We start from the raw sequence: 18883 nt of genomic DNA on the forward strand, positions 1-18883 counted from the left end.
ACAGGCAGGACCAAGAAGAACAAGCAACAGTTGACAGACGCAGCATCAGACAATACTCAAAGACAGGGCAGAGGAAAGAGCCCAGGAAAGGGCAGCTGAATCCTGGCAGAAGGGCAACTGCATGCTTTGCAAAGACAAAGGCTCTGGAGGGCTATGAGCCGTCGGCCGCTTACAGAACATGTGAGGAAGGAACACTGAATAAAGAACCAGACAATCGGCAGAATGAAAAGATAACAACCAGGGAAGACAGAGTGCTACACCCCCAGGGCAAACATCATCTTCTTTCGGCTTTTCTTATGAACACCGTTTTCATAACTGCTGTAAAATATGCAGAAAGAAACAATGGGACGAGCTATACATAAGCTAGGTAGAGGAAGAAGAAGCAGCCACATAACTCCGTTCATGTACACAGCCCAGGCGTACTTGGAAATGATTTTCAGACGGTGAAGCAAAAGGGCCAGCAGGCAGAAGAGCTTGCAGGCCTGACGAGCTGAGTTTGATATCTCGATTCATCAGTGGAAGGAGAGAACTGACCCATGCAAACTGTCCTTTGACCTGCACACGTGTGTCATGACACACATGCACCTATTCTCTCTCTCTCTCTCTCTCTCTCTCTCTCTCTCTCTCTCTCTCTCTCACACACACACACACACACACAAAACGTGTTCATGTACATACCTGTATTACAAAATTAAAAAATAAACAAGCAAACAGAATAGTTGTACATACCTATATTAAAAGCAAACACACAGAATAGGTGCTAGAGAGACAGCTCTGTAACCAAGAGCACTGGCTACTCTTACAGAGAATCAGAGACCCTCTTGCCCCTGTCTCCTTTAATTCCTGCTGGAATCAAAGGCGTGTACCGCCATGCCTGGCTTTGCCTACTTTTGATGGTGTGTGTGTGTGTGTGTGTGTGTGTGTGTGTGTGTGTGTGTGTATGTGTATGTGTATGTGTATGTGTGTGTGTGTATGTATGTGTACCACCCGTGCCGAGCCTTGGCTAAGTTTCTAGAACCCGACTCAAATCCCAAATTAACTCAAGGAGTTCAGAAGCCCCAGAACTGCTACCTACATTTCCATCAATTTCGGAAACATTTTCAGTGATTCTCCCCAAAACGTTTCATGTTTATCAGAAGATGTCATCCTGAAACTTCCCCTCTGGCCCCATCAGTCACCTCTGACCCCCTGGCTTATTTCTTGGAGATCTTCCATTGTAGCTCAAAGAAATGGTGCCACATGTCTACCCATATGGACTGCCCATGGTTAAGAATAGAGAGACCACGATGCCCATTCTTCATAATAAACACACTCAAAGCACATGGAGATTAAAGAGCATCCTTTTATCCTTTCTTCGAAATTAAGCAGTTCAAGACGGCAAAGGTTGATTTTAGGCAAAATAAACACCAATAATGTATTTTCTTAAGATTTACCTTTGTGTGTGTGTGTGTGTGTGTGTGTGTGTGTGTGTGTGTGTGTGTGTGTATGTGAATGGGTATACTCAGAGGACAGAAGAGAGCCCAACTTGCATCCTCAGGAGAAGCAGCAGGTACTCTGAGCCATCTCTCTGGCCCCAATGTTGTACTTTTTATTGTTTTGTTACTAATGCCAAAATGGATGCCTAGGCAATGTCAGTGGCATAGAAACGCAATGCGATGCGATACCACGTGACAGATACAAAACCAGGCTTCTCGGTCAGGAAGATCCTTCCATCTGTAGTGTACATGCTCGCCAGTAGGTGGCGACTGAATAAGGACGTGAGAGGGGGGAAGGAGCTCCTCACAGCACTCGGCAAGCATTAGATATGATACTTACCTGAGCGGTGCAGATGTTGCTGGTGGCTTTGTCTCTCCGGATGTGTTGTTCTCTGGTCTGAAGAGCGAGGCGATACACTTCTTTCCCCGTGGCATCCCTGGATCAAGACAACAACACATCCAGTCAGCACAGACGATCAAAGCACCAAGGATTAGAACAGCAGTTCTCAACCAGGTTATCGGACCTGTGGGTCACAAACCTTTTGAAGTAAATGACCCTTTCACAGGGGTCAAATATCAGATATCCTGCATATTTATATTATGACTCATAATGGTAGCGAAATTACAGTGATGAAGTAACAACAGGAATAATTCTATGGTTGGGGGTCGCCACACGAGAAACTGTATTAAAGGGTCGTGGCGTTGGGAAGGTGGAGAACTGCTGTCTTAGATGGGCTTGCTTTCCCAGCTGAAGTGAACGCAGTGGGCTCGTGTGGGTGAAGTTCATAAAAACCAACTTCCAAGTGGCCCTCTTCAACTAATACTATAGGTTGTTGATTTGGACTTAGGCACTGAGATACAGACAATAAAGCCAGGAATAATGAAAGGAGATTTCCCAGGAATCACTCTGCCTCACAGGATGATGGGGATCAAAGATTATATGTCACCCTGGTCTTCGTGGCTGACGAAGTGGAAGGGTGATGACCTGAGAAAATAGTTTCTTCACTGGGGGTTGGAAGGGACTGGATGGAAACTGAAAGGAATGTTAATAGTCTCACTACTCAACTCAGAAAAATTTCCCCTCACTAATGTAAATACATATATATTTATATATTATATAACTATAAATATATTTACATATTACATATATGTATTTATAGGTACATATATACAGATACATATACAGATATATAAACTGCATATACATGTATATATATTTATCATAATATGTATATATCTATATATACATACATATATATGTGTATGTGTATATATATAGACATATATATACACATATTTATCTTAGTCCCCCAAAACTATACACATGCACACACACACACACACACACACACACACACACAGTATAGATACACATATAGTGTTACACAGCCATTGAGACTAAAAACCATGTGGCAGGAACCTCCAGAACCCTACTGGGTCACACTAAATCTGTGCTTTTATTGCAAAAGTGAGTTCTTCCATCCACAAAATGAATATTTAAGAAAGACACTGGTAGGCATGATGCACTTAAAATATGCAGGTCTTTCCAAACATCTATCAAGCTACTGCCTGTACATGGCGACTCCACTAATACCTTACAAAGGATGCACACACCTCACCTTTCCATGTTGTCTGAATAACGGTGCACAGTACACAGCCCAGATGGATCCCTCTTCTTAGTTTGTATTACACTTGTTTTTAATCTACTTGACATGGACCAATTAAATGTAGAGAGATATCAGAAAAAAAGAACGGGGGTGGGAGGGCTCGGCTGTTGAGTGCTTGCCCTTCTGAAGGACTTGAATCCATTTCCTGGCACCCATGCTGGGCAGCAACTGCCTATAGCTTCAGCTTCAGAGGACCCAACACCCTCTTCTTGTGTCCTTGGGTTCCTAGGCACACATGACATACAGTCACATGCACACACACACTCTTTATGGAGGAGAGAAAAGGAACAGGGAGGTCATGATCACAGTAAGGGGCATGAAGCTTTACCTTGTCACCCCCACCATCCTTCCAGGCATCATCCTCACCAGACTTTCTCTGACAGCAAAAAAGGCTGCGTGTGGTCCCCCATAGCCAAGTGGTACTCCAAATCTCTGGGAGTTGCCCAGGGCAATGTCCACTCCAAACTCTCCAGGTGGCCTCAAAATACACAGAGCTAAAAGGTCAGTAGCACAGCAGGTCAGGCTCTGGGGGAGGAAATGGAGAAGAGGTCAAGGTTATCACCTTATCCTGAGTAGAGAGTACACAGGAGTTATGGCTACTGCAGACAGACTGACTGGGACAGTGCATGTCTGTGTCCCCTTTGCTTACGCAGTCACGCACAGGATATTTACTGAGAGTGTACTTGAGGATCAGGGATTGGCGAGTGACGTTAATGAAGAGGAAGGAGTGGGAGAAGAGGATGTCACCATTCCGCATGACAATTGTAAAGAGATTAAAGCATACCGACAGACAGACAGATATGAAACCGGAACATGGCTTTCTAAGCCTCAACAAGGGGCTTACCTACCCCAGTCTGATGGGCTCTTTCTACAAGTTCCGTGAAGTCCTCCACCTTCCCCTCAGTGTCTGGGTACTGGAACAGCACCCCACTGACATCTTTGCCACTGAAATCCATTTCGTGGGGTAACTTCAGCTCGACAATCACCCCCCTATATCTGAAAGGACAAGGGAAAATTGGTCCTCTTTATTATGGTGCGCAAGTGCATGCGTGCCTGTGTGCATGTGTGTGCGTGCATGTGTGTGTGCATGTGATGTTCATTAGTGCAGATACTCATGTGCCAAGGTACGTGCATAGAGGTTAGAGGATGACTTTGGAGATGGGGGGCTCTCTTTCCACCATGGGCTGTGGTGATAAAACTCATGCTGTCAGGCTGATATGCTGACCCAGAAAATGTACTCAGCAGCAGCTTGTTCCCAGGGAGACTGTATTCATTTTCTATTCTTTCCCTGGGTGTCCTTCCAGCCTCACTCCCAGCCCCACCCCATCTCATACCTGGCTCGTTACAGTGCCCCACGCCAACTCACATGTGTGCTTCACCCTTCTGTCCCTTTCCTCTGTCCTCCCCACTCCCCTCTCCTCAACTCTATATGAGAATCTACTCCTGGCAGGAGAACCACCTCTTAGAGTTAAAGACCCAACCCCTCTAACAGAGCCATCTTTGTGACATCCCGGTTCAGCTACGATAAATGAAACACATCCAGATGACAGCAAAAACGTCCTTAGATCCTTAAAACCCTCTAACTACAACTCCAGCCCCTTCTGAGGGGCAGTGTAGGACAGAAGACCATCCCACACGGCAGAAAGCGGATGCAGTAATAATGGCTGGGCTGGGGATGTTTCTGTTGTTTACAGGCCTAATTGCTGCAAAGGCACCAAAGACTCATCAAACTGGTCCTTAGGTGTTGTTGGTTTCCTTAGCAACTACATCTGCACAAAGTGCACACAAAACCATGGCCATGACAGGCATGTGAGCTCTGCTTTTCCAACTGTCCAAAACATGGCTGAAGTTACTCTAGTTCATCTTTTGTCTATATATCTGTTCACTCTTAGACAGGTCCTCTGACTCATTTCCTTCATGGTAGTAGGGGATTGAACCCAGGGCCTCACTCAACCCAGGCAAGTGTCCTGTCACTGAGCCATAGCCCTAGTCTCTACTTTGGGACAGTTTCATACGATGTGGTTCATTCTGGCCATAGACTTGAAATCCTCCTGCCTCAGGCTGATTTTAATATTTTAAATGTTACCAAAAGATGACAGAACAGCATGGGAACTTACAATAGCGAAAGGCAAATGAACTCACCGTGTGTTTGTCCCTCAGTAATGATGAGGGAGTAGCAGAAGCATCCATGGGGAAAGATGGGGGTGGGACTCAAAATTCAGTATAAAGCAGGGAAGGAGAGACAAGGTACAGAGAATATGATATTACCCGTGGGCTCAAAACACAAATTAAATCAATTACTTGGCTCGAGTCTGGACGACAGCTATTGTCTGTGGGTGGCAACGAGGATCAATGAAAAATCTCTTCCTCTTGTTGTGTCTGTTGAAAAGAAAAGACACACTGAAACCTGAAGATCTCAGAAGGAGCTCCCAAATATGGAAGAGGTTGTTTTCCCCTTCTCGGGTATTCTAGCATGGCCTCCAACTCTACTGAACTTCCGATCCTCCTGCCTCTCCTCCACGGTTCGGAGGTAACAAGTGTGAGCCATCATGGCGAGTGTAGGTAGTGCTGGTTACCAACCTGGTCAAGTTCTCTCTCTCTACACACACACACACACACACACACACACACACACACACACAAGTGCACAAAACAACAACACCAGAATCAGAGTTTCTAAAGCAGCAAGGCGGCGAGGGGAACTCTAAGTATAGGGTAAAGAGAACTGAGCGATCAGTTCCTGACGGCAATCCAGCAAAATTCAACCCTGTTCCTACATAATTTAACAATTCAGGTCGTGTGTGTGTGTGTGTGTGTGTGTGTGTGTGTGTGTGTGTGTGTGTGTGTGTTTGTACAGATATTAGGTATAAGGGGAAATTGAAACCACTACACAAAAAAGTCTTGTAAAGTAATATATCTTGTCACAAGAGGTGTTTCAGCTTAGCGTCTCAGTTGGGCAGAAACAAGACAGGCCCTGCCTCAAGGGAGTGGGGGACCAGACCTTCTAGCCTCTACATGTGCATCATGGCATCATGGCACACACAGACAAACCACTCACATACAAAAATAAAAAAGAACGGAAGAAAGAGGATCACGTCGAGATGATTTAAGCCAATGTTTCCACCCAGCACCAGGGGGAAGGACAGAGGCTGAGATGCGCACAGGAAGACCAGTAGCTGAGTGGGCTCCAGGTTGCCCGAGCTGGGCGATTCGTCTCCTTCTGTGGTTTCAGGAAACAAGACTGATGTGAATAAATAAAACTTCAGGTACCAAGTGTGCATCTGAACAAAAAACAGGCACAGAGTGCATGCACTTGTGCATCACGCTACACAACTGCTATCCCAGTAAACACACAATGGTTTCTTTGCAGGCTTGCAATAGGAAAATTTACTCTGAATTATATCCCACCCAGTTTGAAAGATGGTTTTTCACTAAATACTGGTGTTGCTTTTATAATTATATATAATTTATTTTATTTTTGTTTGTTGGTTTTGTTGCTGTTTTGAGATAGGATCTCGGTCTAGGCTGTCCTTGAACTCACAGCAAGCCTCCTGCTGTAGCCTCCTAAGTGCTAGCTTTATACTATATACAACTACATTTGCCATAGATTTGAATTTAATAAGGAATAATTCAAGTTGGAAAAATTAAAAAAATAATTACCTAGTGTAATTATTCCAACAGTTTGAATGGAAACAAATGGGAGAAAAGTGTTAATAGGGACTCAGTGAGCTGAGGTGAGAGCCAGCCCCAGTTACAGTGACTTTTAAAGGGGAAAAGCACACACGCACGCACGCACACACACACAAGTGCACAAAACAACAACAAACCCCCCAAAGTCCTATTCTAGAAAGCTAAGTAGGAATGAGGTGTTCAAAATATACTGAGAAATAGGAGGGAAAAGCAGGCAGAGAGGTGTGTATCTGAAATGACAGCACCAAGAGGTGAGGGCAGGAAGAGCTGAGAGTTCAAGTCCTCATGAACTCAGATAATCCAAGGCCTGAGAAAACAATTCAGTGTCAGAGGGTACCCATGGCCCTGGGACTATGTGCTGCTCAAGAAGTAGGGAGCTGGGGATGGGGGAAAAAGAACGAAAACAAGGCAAACACTAAACAGAAAATTCTTCCCAAGAAGGAGTCGCTGATGGAGCCCATTACAATGTCAGCTCCCCCAACACACCCTACTCCTCCTAGAACCCAGATACCAAGGACAAGGCTATGCCCATAAGAAGCTTAGTCCTCAGATCATGTGAAGGAAGGTAGTTAGTGAAATGTGTGTAAAAGCTGTTAAGTGAAATCTCTTACATTGGCTAGAAGCACCCCTGGGTCTCTGCCCTTTGCTTCTTCCTGAGTGCAGATGTCAATGTTATGGCTAGAAGCCTAACAGTCATCTCTTGGCATGAGGATATAATGTAACCCTAAAGGTGGCAGGCAGAGACGGAACCTGTCCAATAAGTCATCTTCGGACTTACGACACAATGTTTTTCTGTCAACAACGTTTTTCTGTTAAACAATTAGAGGCTTGAAACTGATTGCAACATATATATGAGTCCACGCACATACATATTGTGTGTGTGTGTGTGTGTGTGTGTGAGAGAGAGAGAGAGAGAGAGAGAGACAGTGAGAGACAGAGAGAGAGAGAGAGAGACAGAGAGACAGAGAGACAGAGAGAGAGAGATATTACCCATGCATATAGCAAGAAAGTATGTAAGAACGGGGTTTTGCAGAATTTTCCAACTCATGACTCATTTTTGTCAGATAAATCTTCCCATGAAAGAAAGTATGTTGACTAGTCTTATGTCACCTTGACACACAAACATGAGCTATCTGAAAGGAGGGAACCTCAATTGAGATCTGCCTGGAGGTAAGCCTATAGGACATTTTTTAAATTAATGGTTGCTGGGGAAGGTCCCAACCCTTTGCACATGGTGTCATCCCAGGGCTGGTGGTCCTGGGTTTATAAGAAAGCAGGCTAAACAAGCTACGGTTAATGAGCCGGTAAACAGCACAGCATCCCTCCATAGCTTCTGCATCAGCTCCTGCCTCCTGTCCTGTCTGAGGTCCTGTTCTGACTTGCTTCAATGATCAACAACAATATGGAAATATAAGCCAAAAAACTCTTTTCTCCCCAACTTGGTTTCTTGGTCATGGTGTTCTGTTACAGCAATAGAAATAGTAAGTCAAAAGACATATATGTGTGTGTGTGTGTGTGTGTGTGTGTGTGTGTGTGTGTGTGTATATATATATACATATATATATATATATATATGTATATATATATATCTCACATCCAAATCAAACATTTGCTGAGGATAGAGCATAAAGACATTTATTTTGAAACAACCCTTTAAACAAAAGCAAATTTGCTTATTGATTTATTCGAATGCTGAGGAAAATTTGCATATTAATGAGATAGTCTTTATTTTCACTTAAAGAATTAAATCTTGGCTGAATGTTTGATTGGAGAAGATGAAAAGCATCCTCAGATTCCTCAAGTTGATGGCCACTGTTGATTTTATGTGTCACTACTAAGATACTCCTTGATACAAATATAGTACAATGTGGCGGAAATACGTCTAGAGTCACTCAGGAATTGTTTGAGATTGTCTTTAACCCCAAGCCAAAATTCATGTAACATTTTAAATGGAATTCAACAGCAAATCAAACAGCAAATTTTTGAAAGTGAGCATTCTAGCATAGCGTAAAGCAAAGACATGCTAATTTGACACGTACATCCTGAGGAATTATGTCGGGAAACTATTAAGTATTTGTTTCCATAATGAAAACATTTATGTATGAGAACAGAAAGAAGACTGACTATGCATAGGAAGCCACAGTTGGACATGGTGGCTCATGCCCATAGTCCTAGCACTTGGGACTTAGCAGGTAGAGGCAGGGGATCAGGAGTTCAAGGTCATCCTCAACCCTATAGCCAGAACAAAAGCCCACTCCTATAACTCACAGCATGCAATACTTCTGAACACGAACTGTTTCAGGCAGCGTTTGTTGGTGTGTGTAACAGGAAGAAGGCACATGAGGTACACAGAGTGTGTGGATGTGTCATGTGCCTGAAAGACCAAAGCTGCAATGAAGTCAAATGACACAAGGTCTGCCAGAAACACTTGGAGTCGTTAGTGTCCTGTTTTAAATTAATTTTTGGTTGCTATACCTTCAGAACATCATTTTTATTGTTGCCAAAGTTTTCTTTCAGTGAACTCTACACTTAGCTATAAAATCCAGCATGGGGTTTCCACCCAGAGTTCGGGATGCCGGCACCAGGGGGCCCCTCTCTTCTGGAGGGAGGAGCCCCCGCAGAACCTCTCACCTGTGACACAGTTGCATTGCCTCTGCGGCCGCCGTCGCCTCATCCAGTAGGGAGGCATTGGCCATGTCCAAGCCTGTGATGTCAGACACCATGGTCTGGTAGTTGAGTAAACTCTCCAACCTCCCCTGAGACACCTCGGGCTGATACGGAGTGTACTGAGTGACCCTGGAAGGGAAACAGAAGACTGTGTCCAAACCAAGCCGCTCCTGACCAGAAAAGCTCATGAAATCCCTTTATTTTCAAATTCAGTGCCTAAATCTCTTGAGAATTACATAACACATGGGTAAGACCCTGAGATGACCAATTTGACCCAACTTAAACCTGCTTAGGAGACCAGTGAAATACACTTCTGAGTGCATCTGAGTGTGGAAGTTTCCAGAAAGGTTTAACTGAGGTAGAAGACCCAGCCAGAGGCTCACTCTGAGGTGGACAGCACCATGCAGCAGGTTGGAGGTCTACTGGATTGACAAAGAAGGTGAGTTCCTACATGACCTCCTGCGGTTCCCTCACCTTCCCCCCTGATGATATTGATGATGATATTGATGTTGACGTGGGTGGTGAACCTGGGCAGGCGACAGCCCAGCAGGAGAAGGTGTTTGCACCAAGCCTGACAACCTGAGTTTAACCCCTGAGACCCAAATGGTAGATGAGAACTGCCTTAACAGGTTGTCCTCTGACCTCTATGTGCACACTGTGCAGGGCCCTGCAAAGCACAACCCCCCCAGTAAGTAAAGTAAATAGATAAGTAAATAAAATCTTAGCCAAAATAAATCTCTCACCTCTAAAGTTACTGAGTATTTGGTCACAGCACTAAAAAGCCAGTTAATACATCTTATCTTTGGGTTTTAATGGGGAAGAACAGAATTGTCATAGTAAAAATTACTATTCTTTGTCCACAACCCATATTTATTCTTTCCCCCCTCCGCATTTTTTAGATTTAGTCATTTCATTTTACACACCAATGAATATTTCGCCTGCCTGTGCGCATGGGCATGACATGAGTGTCTAGTGCCCGCAGAGGTCAGATATGGAAATCAAATCTCTTGAAACTGAAGTTAGAGATCCTTGTGAACTACCAAGTGGGTGCTGGTAACCAAATCCATGTCCTCTGAAAGACGAGCGCTCTTAACCACTGAGCCCCTGCCGTTTTATCATTACTCTTATAAACACATAATCGTAGTTTGTAGCTCAGGCTACCTGTCATCTACTCAGTAGATCAGGCTGGCCTTGAACTGACTGCCTCTCCTTACCTTCTGAAGGTCTAAGATTATATGCATACACCACCATGCCCAGCTTTCTAGATTCTTTGTTACATTCCTATTTTAATTGTCTTACTGTACATATGTATTTTGTATGAGCATCGCACATGCATGTGGGGGGGGGCAGAGGTTGATGCTGAGATCGTCTTCAATTTTTCTCCAGCTTACCTTTTTTTAAAAATTCATTTACTTTTGTTTCTCATATGCACTGACGCATTGCCTACACATGTGTCAGGGTGAGGGTATCGGATTCCCTGGAAGTGATCTCACAGTTAGGAGATGCCCTGTGGGTGCTGGGAATCGAGCCTGAGCCCCCTGTAAAAGCAGCCAGTGCTTCTCAACTTCTGAGCTACCTCTGCAGCCCTCCAGCTTGTCTTTCAAGACAGGAACTCTCACTGAAACTGGAGCTCATCAAGTCGGCTAGGATCCGTGAGCTCCACGACCCACCTCTTCCTGGGCACAAGGATTGCAGGTGAGTGCCGCGGCTTGAGCCTTACATGGGATCTGAACTCAGGTCCTCGGCAAGCATTTGACAGAGCCTGTCAATGGAAATCCCCAGGGCATCCGTCTGTGTTTTATGCCTTCCTGCCGCCATGTTCCCTGATGAAGGGCACAGATTTACCTCCTGGAACAGTAAGCCTCCAAATAAACCCTTCTCTAAGCTGCCCTCTCAGGGTATCTTATCACAGCAATAATAAAAATTAACTAGGACACCAAGCCAAAAGAGTTAAGTGATATAAACGGCTTTGATTTTTATACCCTTTTTTTTCTCTCTCTCTCCTGCTCTGGCAATCATATGTAGGCTTTGAAATCATTGCTATGTTGAGAGCTTTATTTAAAATGATTTCTCTTTGAGGAGCACACAGTACTACATCAGCACATTGAAACAAGTTCCAGAGTTTTTTGTTTGTTTTTTTTTTTACCGGTGTGACTGTGTGTGCGGTGGAACCCATTGTTACAGCGGTTAATTCCCTGCGTAGCCTAGATTAGCGATTGTAAAGGCAAATCCTAAGCCAGTGGTGAACTGGAAGGAAGGACGCATGCAACACAATACACAGTGCAGGCGAGTGAATGGGACGTTGAGAGAAGTGAGGTCATACGAAACCACAAACAATGAGCACTGGTGACCTCCAGTTGGACAGGGCCATCACTCACAGCCTGCTGTTAGGAAGACAGCAGTGACACTGTCCCAGCCATATGCTCAGACTTAGACTGCCCAACCGGACACTCGAAGTGTGTTCAGGGACACCACTGAGATTTATCAGGTAGACAGACACGATTTCCTTCTTTCTGTTTGGTTCTTGTCTTCAGAGAGGGTCTCACTATAGGCCTGGCTGGCCTACAACTGTCTATTGTGGACCAGGAGAGCTTTAATCGCATAGGTTAAATTCCCAGAGCTGAGCCTAAAGGCACTCTCCACCACATCCAGCTACACCTAGGAGAGATAGTTGTTACCTGGAGCAGATGAGAGGGGGATACATTTCCGAGGTTAGGCGCTGGTCACCTGAGCCTACACATACAAAGTTGAGCATTTTAAAGAAACAGCCACCAAAGTGTTCTTTTTCATTCAAAGCACGGGCAGTCCTACCTTAACAGCTGTTGTTCTTGAACAACAGTGAGCAATGGCTGCTATTTCCATAGCAAATTCCAGGGCAGCTAGGGCTAAATAATGAGCTGCTGTAAAAAAAAAAAAAAAAAAAAGATACGGTGGCACACGCTGTGACCACGGCATTCGGGAGACTGAGGCAGAAGGATTAAAAGTTGGAGGCTGCCTGGACTAGACAACAAGAACCGTGTCTCAAAAATAAGGGGAAGGGGAGGAGGGAAAGGAGGAATGGAGGAGGGTGACGGAGAGAGGGAGGTGGGTGAGGGAAGGAGGGAGGAGGGAGAGTGTGAGACCTGGTGGCTCATTTCAGAATCTCTAGGGATGATCACAAACCTCCGTAACTCCATATTCAGGGCACCCCCACCACCACCTCCTCCAACTCACTGGGCTCTTCCACAAGGCTACATAATACACCCCCTACAGACACATAATTAGAAATAGAAAAATAGCCTCGTTTTTTTAAATCTTGAGGCAGAGGCAGGGGGTTGAAGTGGTGCTGTTCTTGTATTGGATCTGCTTCTGGATCCCAGCAGCCGTATCGAGTGGCTCACAACCACCTGCAACTGCCATTCCAGAGATCTAATGCCCTGTGCGGCCCACATGCATACACCAGTGACACACACACACACACACACACACACACACACACACACACTCACACACACTCACACAAAACATCAGAACCTTAAATTTCGCATTAATTTAAAAAGAACAAGGAAAAAAAAGACCAGGAATGGTAGTGTGCACAACTTTGGGGAAAAGAAAGTTCAAAGTCACCCTGTGCTACGTGGGAGTTTGAGGTTAGCCCAGACCACTTGAGACCCTGTTTAGAAAAAGCCTAAAATGAAGTCACATAATTTAAATACAGATAGGATCATCAATCTTCCAATGGCATCTGTACCTGCCCAGCCTTTCTTTGTTGCCTTACTAATCTGGCAATTCTTAAAACATGAAATTGCCAAATATTTGAGGTGCAAATGTACATTTTTTAAAAGATTTATTTATTCTATATAAGTACACTGTAGCTGTCTTCAGACACACCAGAAGAGGGCATCAGATCCCATTACAGATGGTCGTGAACCACCATGTGGTTGCTGGGATTTGAACTCAAAACCTCTGGAAGAGCAGTCAGTGCTCCTAACCACTGAGCCATCTCTCCAGCCCCAAATGTGCATTTCTTGACTCCCCGTTCAAATATCTCTGATGAGGCTGGCAAGAAGGCTCACTGGGTAGGAGCACTTGCCATCAAGCCTAAAGTTCGATCCCCAGAGCCCACGTGGGTGGCCTCTGTACCATAGCACATTCATACCCATAAACACACATGCACACAAGTAAAATGAACAAAACCTAAAGATCACTTTGGCTTCCTTTCATGCCTGGGAAAAGCACTAAATTTCCTGACCAGTTGCTCAGCCTGAGACTGCAGGGAGCCGGTGACCTCTGCCAGTGTGGTTTACTTATTCTGTCTTTTGACTGACCAGCCTTCCTGTCCTTAGCCCCCTTAATAATCCAAGACTTAGAGCAGTAACTACCACTGCTCTAAACAGTTACGGGTGTTTTATTTATTTTTTAACACTGTAGAAACATAGCAGGCATAATTGTTCTTCTTAGCAATGGCCTGAAAGGAAGTACAGAATAACCCTCTCTCATCGTTCAAAACTGCTACCAAGTCATGGTGACTCTCATTTAACCCCCACACTTGGGAGGCAGGGGTGGATGGATCTCTGAGAGGGTCAGGCCAGCTTGGTCTACAAAGCAAATTCCAGGACAGCAAGAGTGATAGTGGAAGCCTAACTCAAAAGTCGTCTGGAGAGAGGGCTCTGCACTTATGAGCACAGCTGCTTTTTCAGAGGACCAGAATCTATTACCCACATCCATCTGGTGTCCACAACCATCTGGAATTCCGGTTCCAGAGGGACTTTATGCCCTCTTGTGGCTTCTCTGGGTATTAGACATGTATGTGGAGCAGGGAGGCACATCCATGCAAACACCTATACACATACAATTAAAACATTTTTTAAAAGTATTTTACAAAGGTTTTCAAAGTTGCCATGAAAGGGCTGCTGTCATACATACAGGAGTTTGCCTCAGTCTCGGGTGGGGGTGGAGTGTTTAAAACCATTTGTCTGAGGAACTGCAGAGGTTTCTTAGTGGCGTGAACACGTTGAGTTTAGTATCAGGTACCAAGAGGAATTAAAAGAGGGGAAGACGGTGGTATCTGTGACCCATGGCTGTGTCTTGGTTGACATTAATGCAAATGCTTTCTTTTTCTAGGTTTTTAATATATGTATTTTAAAAGTACCTATATATCTAAAGGCTGATGGTTCTGAAGTCGGTTACTTGTAATATATTCGACGACAATGGCATTTATTCCTAAAGAACCAGTTCCCTCTATCACTTTGGTAATGATTTTCCTTTGGAATCGGGAGAAAAGTAGGGGGCTTGCAGAAGGGCTCATAAAACTCATAAAAAGCCTGCTTTAATCTTACTGCCAAGATTACAAACACCAGAAAGCCACAAGGCAAACGCAAGCGTTGATATTAGTCATTGACGCTCTCAGCAATTGACGCTTTGGGACAGTGGGCCCCATGAGACAAGTTCTAGATCCAGTGTACAGTTTCTTTTCGGAGCCCAAATGTTTGTATTCTTTCGAGTCTATGTGACCCATTTATTTTCACCTCACGTCACCGGAATTTGTTGGCTCCATTGCTATGGAAACCATTCAGAAGTATAATGTGAAGTGTACCACCCACGTGTTCATGGCCCTCTCTATCAGCATGAGCAGGGTGCAGGATCGCTCTGAGGGTCTGGCCAGCTTTTGGATATTAATGCAAAGCAACAATATTTAAAAGGCACCCAAAGTCGGACCCGGATGCTGAAAAACAAAAAACAGAGTATTGTCTCCCTCTCAAAACACTGGCTGCCCCCAAATTAATTAGCATACTAGCTCACGGCCAGAGAGAAATATGGCAGACACTCTGTATGGTCAGTAAGAGCAAAGGCCACAGGCCAGACTCAGGCAGAGAATGCTGGAGCCCATTCATGGACATCGACAGGCTTTTTTTTTTTAAAGGGGGAAGAGAGAAAGGCTATTTGCTTTTGAAATCAACCTTAGAGTTTACCATGCAAACTTTTACCAGAGCCACAGTGGAAAACAAGCCCTCAGCTAGTCAAACACATCGGCAAGCACATTCATACACTGAAACACTGAAAGACTTTCTCTGCTGATGGGTCTGCTTTCCTGTTCTCTTATTAAAAAGGAAGTAGCTATGGAAATCTCCACACAGGGGTAGAGAGCAATCATGGAGATACCAACAGATCTGGTCCCTGTGAAGATGGGACAAGACCAGAAGGATGGCCCAGCGGGGAAAACAGCTTTCGAGACAGGCCTGACAACCTGAGTTCCCCAGACCCCATGGCAGAAGAGAACTGACTCCTGAAGGCTGTCCTCTGACTCATAGAAGCGCTTCCCCCAAGGAGCAGGAAAGAACTATCTGATTGGCAAGGGGCGATGGGAGCAAGAAGCTGGTCATGCACAGCGCAGGCCTGCCCACAACACACATGTTCACTTCCTCAGTAAAATGGCAGCAATAAAGCTGATGTTCCAGTCTTCACTCTGCTGACACCATGACTTCGTTTCTATCAGCTTCGGGCCAAGAAACGTGGGGATAAGTGGGACATGAATATGGACACTTAAAAACCCTGGCAAACGGGGTTGGGGATTTAGCTCAGTGGTAGAGCGCTTGCCTAGGAAGCGCAAGGCCCTGGGTTCGGTCCCCAGCTTCGAAAAAAAAGAACCAAAAAAAAAAAAAAAAAACCTGGCAAACAGCAAAAGTCTGGGACTCAATATGACGAGGTTCGGACACAGCCTGAAATGCCCCAGGGCCTCACCAAAGAGGAATAAAACCTTGTCCAAAACAGTATAGAGATTCAGATTGATTCAGGAAGAGATCACCAGATCTGGACTTTATGCAAATAGAAGGGGAAGGATCTATTTCAACATCCTGCAAGGAATTTCCCAACCAGAAGCCATGTGGGTTCCTGGAGTTGAGGGCGGCAGGGGCCAGGGGGCAGGGGGGGGCGGTGTGTGAGCCATGGGGTACAGGGATCTCATATCTAGTATGCCTGTTCTCGGGCACAGAGATACATTACCATCCAGAATTCTCCAGTAAGTTCCGCAGAATGGTCTGGGGCACCGAGCAGTTATAGTAGCCCATGCCAATATAGGATCTCCAGATCTGGTTTTTGCTTGCAATGGCATGCAGAGTTTCCAGGATCTCATTCTCACCTGATTGTGGGGGAAAAGAGACAGGTTACTGGAGAAAACGCCCCCGAGGCAGGGAGCTCCACTTACAGTTTAAAAGCCTCGTGTTGTTTGAGTGTTTGTATCAGAACAGATATAAAGAAAAATAAAGTTATCCATCCAGCCATCATTAAACAATACTGCATATAGAAACCTGGTAGGAGGACCCACGGATTCCTCAATATTAATCTCTCATTATTTTTCCATCCGTGTAGTATGCGCTCACAGGTGTATGTAGGTGCACATGCTTGTGTGTGAACAGAAGCCAGTGGTTGATACTTTCCTTGATCACTCTCTAGCTTACTTGAGACAGGGTCTCTTACTTACCCCAGGGCTCATTAATTCAGCTATACTGCCTGGGCAGCAAGTCCCAGAGATCTGCGTGTCTCAGCCACTGGGACATGCTCGGTCATGCTTAGCTTTCATGTGGGTGCTAGGGATCAAACGCAGGTCCTCAAACATGGGTGCTCATGCTTCTGTGACAGGCACTTTACCCACCGAGTCATTCCCAGAACCCGACTCTTAACTCTTCTTCATTCAGTGAGCTCTCTCTCTCTCTCTCTCTCTCTCTCTCTCTCTCTCTGTGCATGTGTGTGTGTGTGTGTGCGCGCGTGTGTCTGTCTGTGTGTGTGTACACTCAGAAGTAGCTCATTGACCTTCTGGGAGCTGCAGGCAGTTGTGAGCTGCCCCATTGTGAGTGCTAGGAATGAAACTTTAGGTCCTCTGCGAGAGCAGTAAGTGCTCCTAAGTACTGGGACACTTCTCTTGCTTCTCTCTTTCAGTTGTTTTATAGTCTCTAGAGATAGGCAAGGCCATAGACTTATGTAATACATAGTTTACATTTTGTTTATAATTGTTCTACTGGTTATTTTCTTGTCATTTGAAGAACTATTAAAAAAACAAAACAACAACAACAACAAAAAAAAAGCTGGTATCCAAGAATATAAAGTGACAATCATAACAAAAGACTCACTTAAACTCTCAACTAGTGTTCCCATAAAGGGACCTAGTTAGTAAGGAATTAGAAAATTCTTGAATGCGGGAAATCCAATCACCTCCCAAATAATCTTAGGAACAGAGTGATTCAAAAGCCCAGTAGGAGGGGAGATTAATTAGCAGTGCCTGGCAGGCAAGCCAAGCTTCAATTAAGGTCCGTGAGAGATGGACAGGTCCCTGCTCCACATTGTGCCATCCAGACAAAGGCCCAGCTCTCAAATGAGAACAGTCTGAAAGGATTTGCTGGTCAAACCAAGAGCTCAGCTCTTAGATGCTATAGAGTACTTTTTAGAGGAAGAATATGACTTTGTATTATATACACTCTGTATTATATATATACAATTCTGTATATAGAAGATTGTTCTATATATAAGGTTGGAGAGTCAACAGAGAAGATTGTGGTCAGCAGTTAGCACTAGAGTCCAGGAGGGATATGGGTAAGAGGAATACTGTCAAGTGAATTTTGTCTCCTAAAACAATGCATTGCGATTAGAATCCCTGGTATCTTTGAATGTAACATTGCTTGGATGTTGAGACTCACAGATAGATATAAATACTGAAATTAAAACTCGATAATTTCCATTTAATAGCCTGGTTTTATAAGAACATGGGAATTTGGGCACATTTGACATTTACTCCAAGAGAATGCCATGTCATGTGTAGACCACAGTGATGTATCTACACGCCAGCAATGACCAGAAGCCAGAGAGGGATAGAAGAGACTCTTCCTCAGAGCTCCAAGATGCAACCAACCTGTCAGCACCTTGAATTCGAACTCAGCCTAAGAGAACAAATACCTTCTGCTTGAGCCATCCAGATTGCAGTAGGACACTTGAGCAACCTTAGCTGACCAAGACAGACATCTGCTCAGAAATTTTCTAGAAGCTCTAGGACAATTGTCCCTTCCAGACACTGAAACCACAGCCATGGACCAGGGTGGTTTCCAGGTCTTACTTTGCCAGACCAAAACAAAACAAACAAACAAACATAAGGGTATATAACTTTAACTCCAACACCCTGGAGGCAGAGGCAGGAGGATCTCTGAGTTTGAGGCCAGCCTGGTCTAGGTAGTAAGTTCCAGGACAACCAAGGCTGCATAGAAGACCCTGTCTCAAGCCAAATAAACGAGAAGGGCCTGAGCGCTGCCCATTCACCCTCACAGTCCAATGCTGAGGGTGCAGGAGCTTCCTGAATTCATGTTCCACGAAAAGCTGACCAGAGATAACCAATTCAATTCTGACTGGCTCCATGTCTGG

At 44.7% G+C, this 18883-nt stretch overlaps 1 protein-coding gene across 2 annotated transcripts in view; it reads right to left on the minus strand.

The window, feature by feature from the left end:
- Positions 1-18883, minus strand: part of Gldc (glycine decarboxylase) — a 79004-nt gene that overhangs the window by 43263 nt on the left and 16858 nt on the right. For both annotated transcript variants that reach the window (XR_015627098.1, NM_001415944.1), the window contains 6 exon segments: positions 16481-16616; positions 9464-9628; positions 5444-5521; positions 3991-4138; positions 3471-3667; positions 1816-1912 (listed from right to left, as the gene is read on the minus strand). Coding sequence is in view for 1 of the 2 variants with exons in the window: in NM_001415944.1 (NP_001402873.1) it covers positions 1816-1912; positions 3471-3667; positions 3991-4138; positions 5444-5521; positions 9464-9628; positions 16481-16616 (821 nt within the window). In the remaining variant the exon portion in view is untranslated.

Source organism: Rattus norvegicus, chromosome 1 (assembly GCF_021556685.1).
Source record: "Rattus norvegicus strain SHRSP/BbbUtx chromosome 1, alternate assembly SHRSP_T2T, whole genome shotgun sequence".
NCBI classification, from domain to species: domain Eukaryota; kingdom Metazoa; phylum Chordata; class Mammalia; order Rodentia; family Muridae; genus Rattus; species Rattus norvegicus.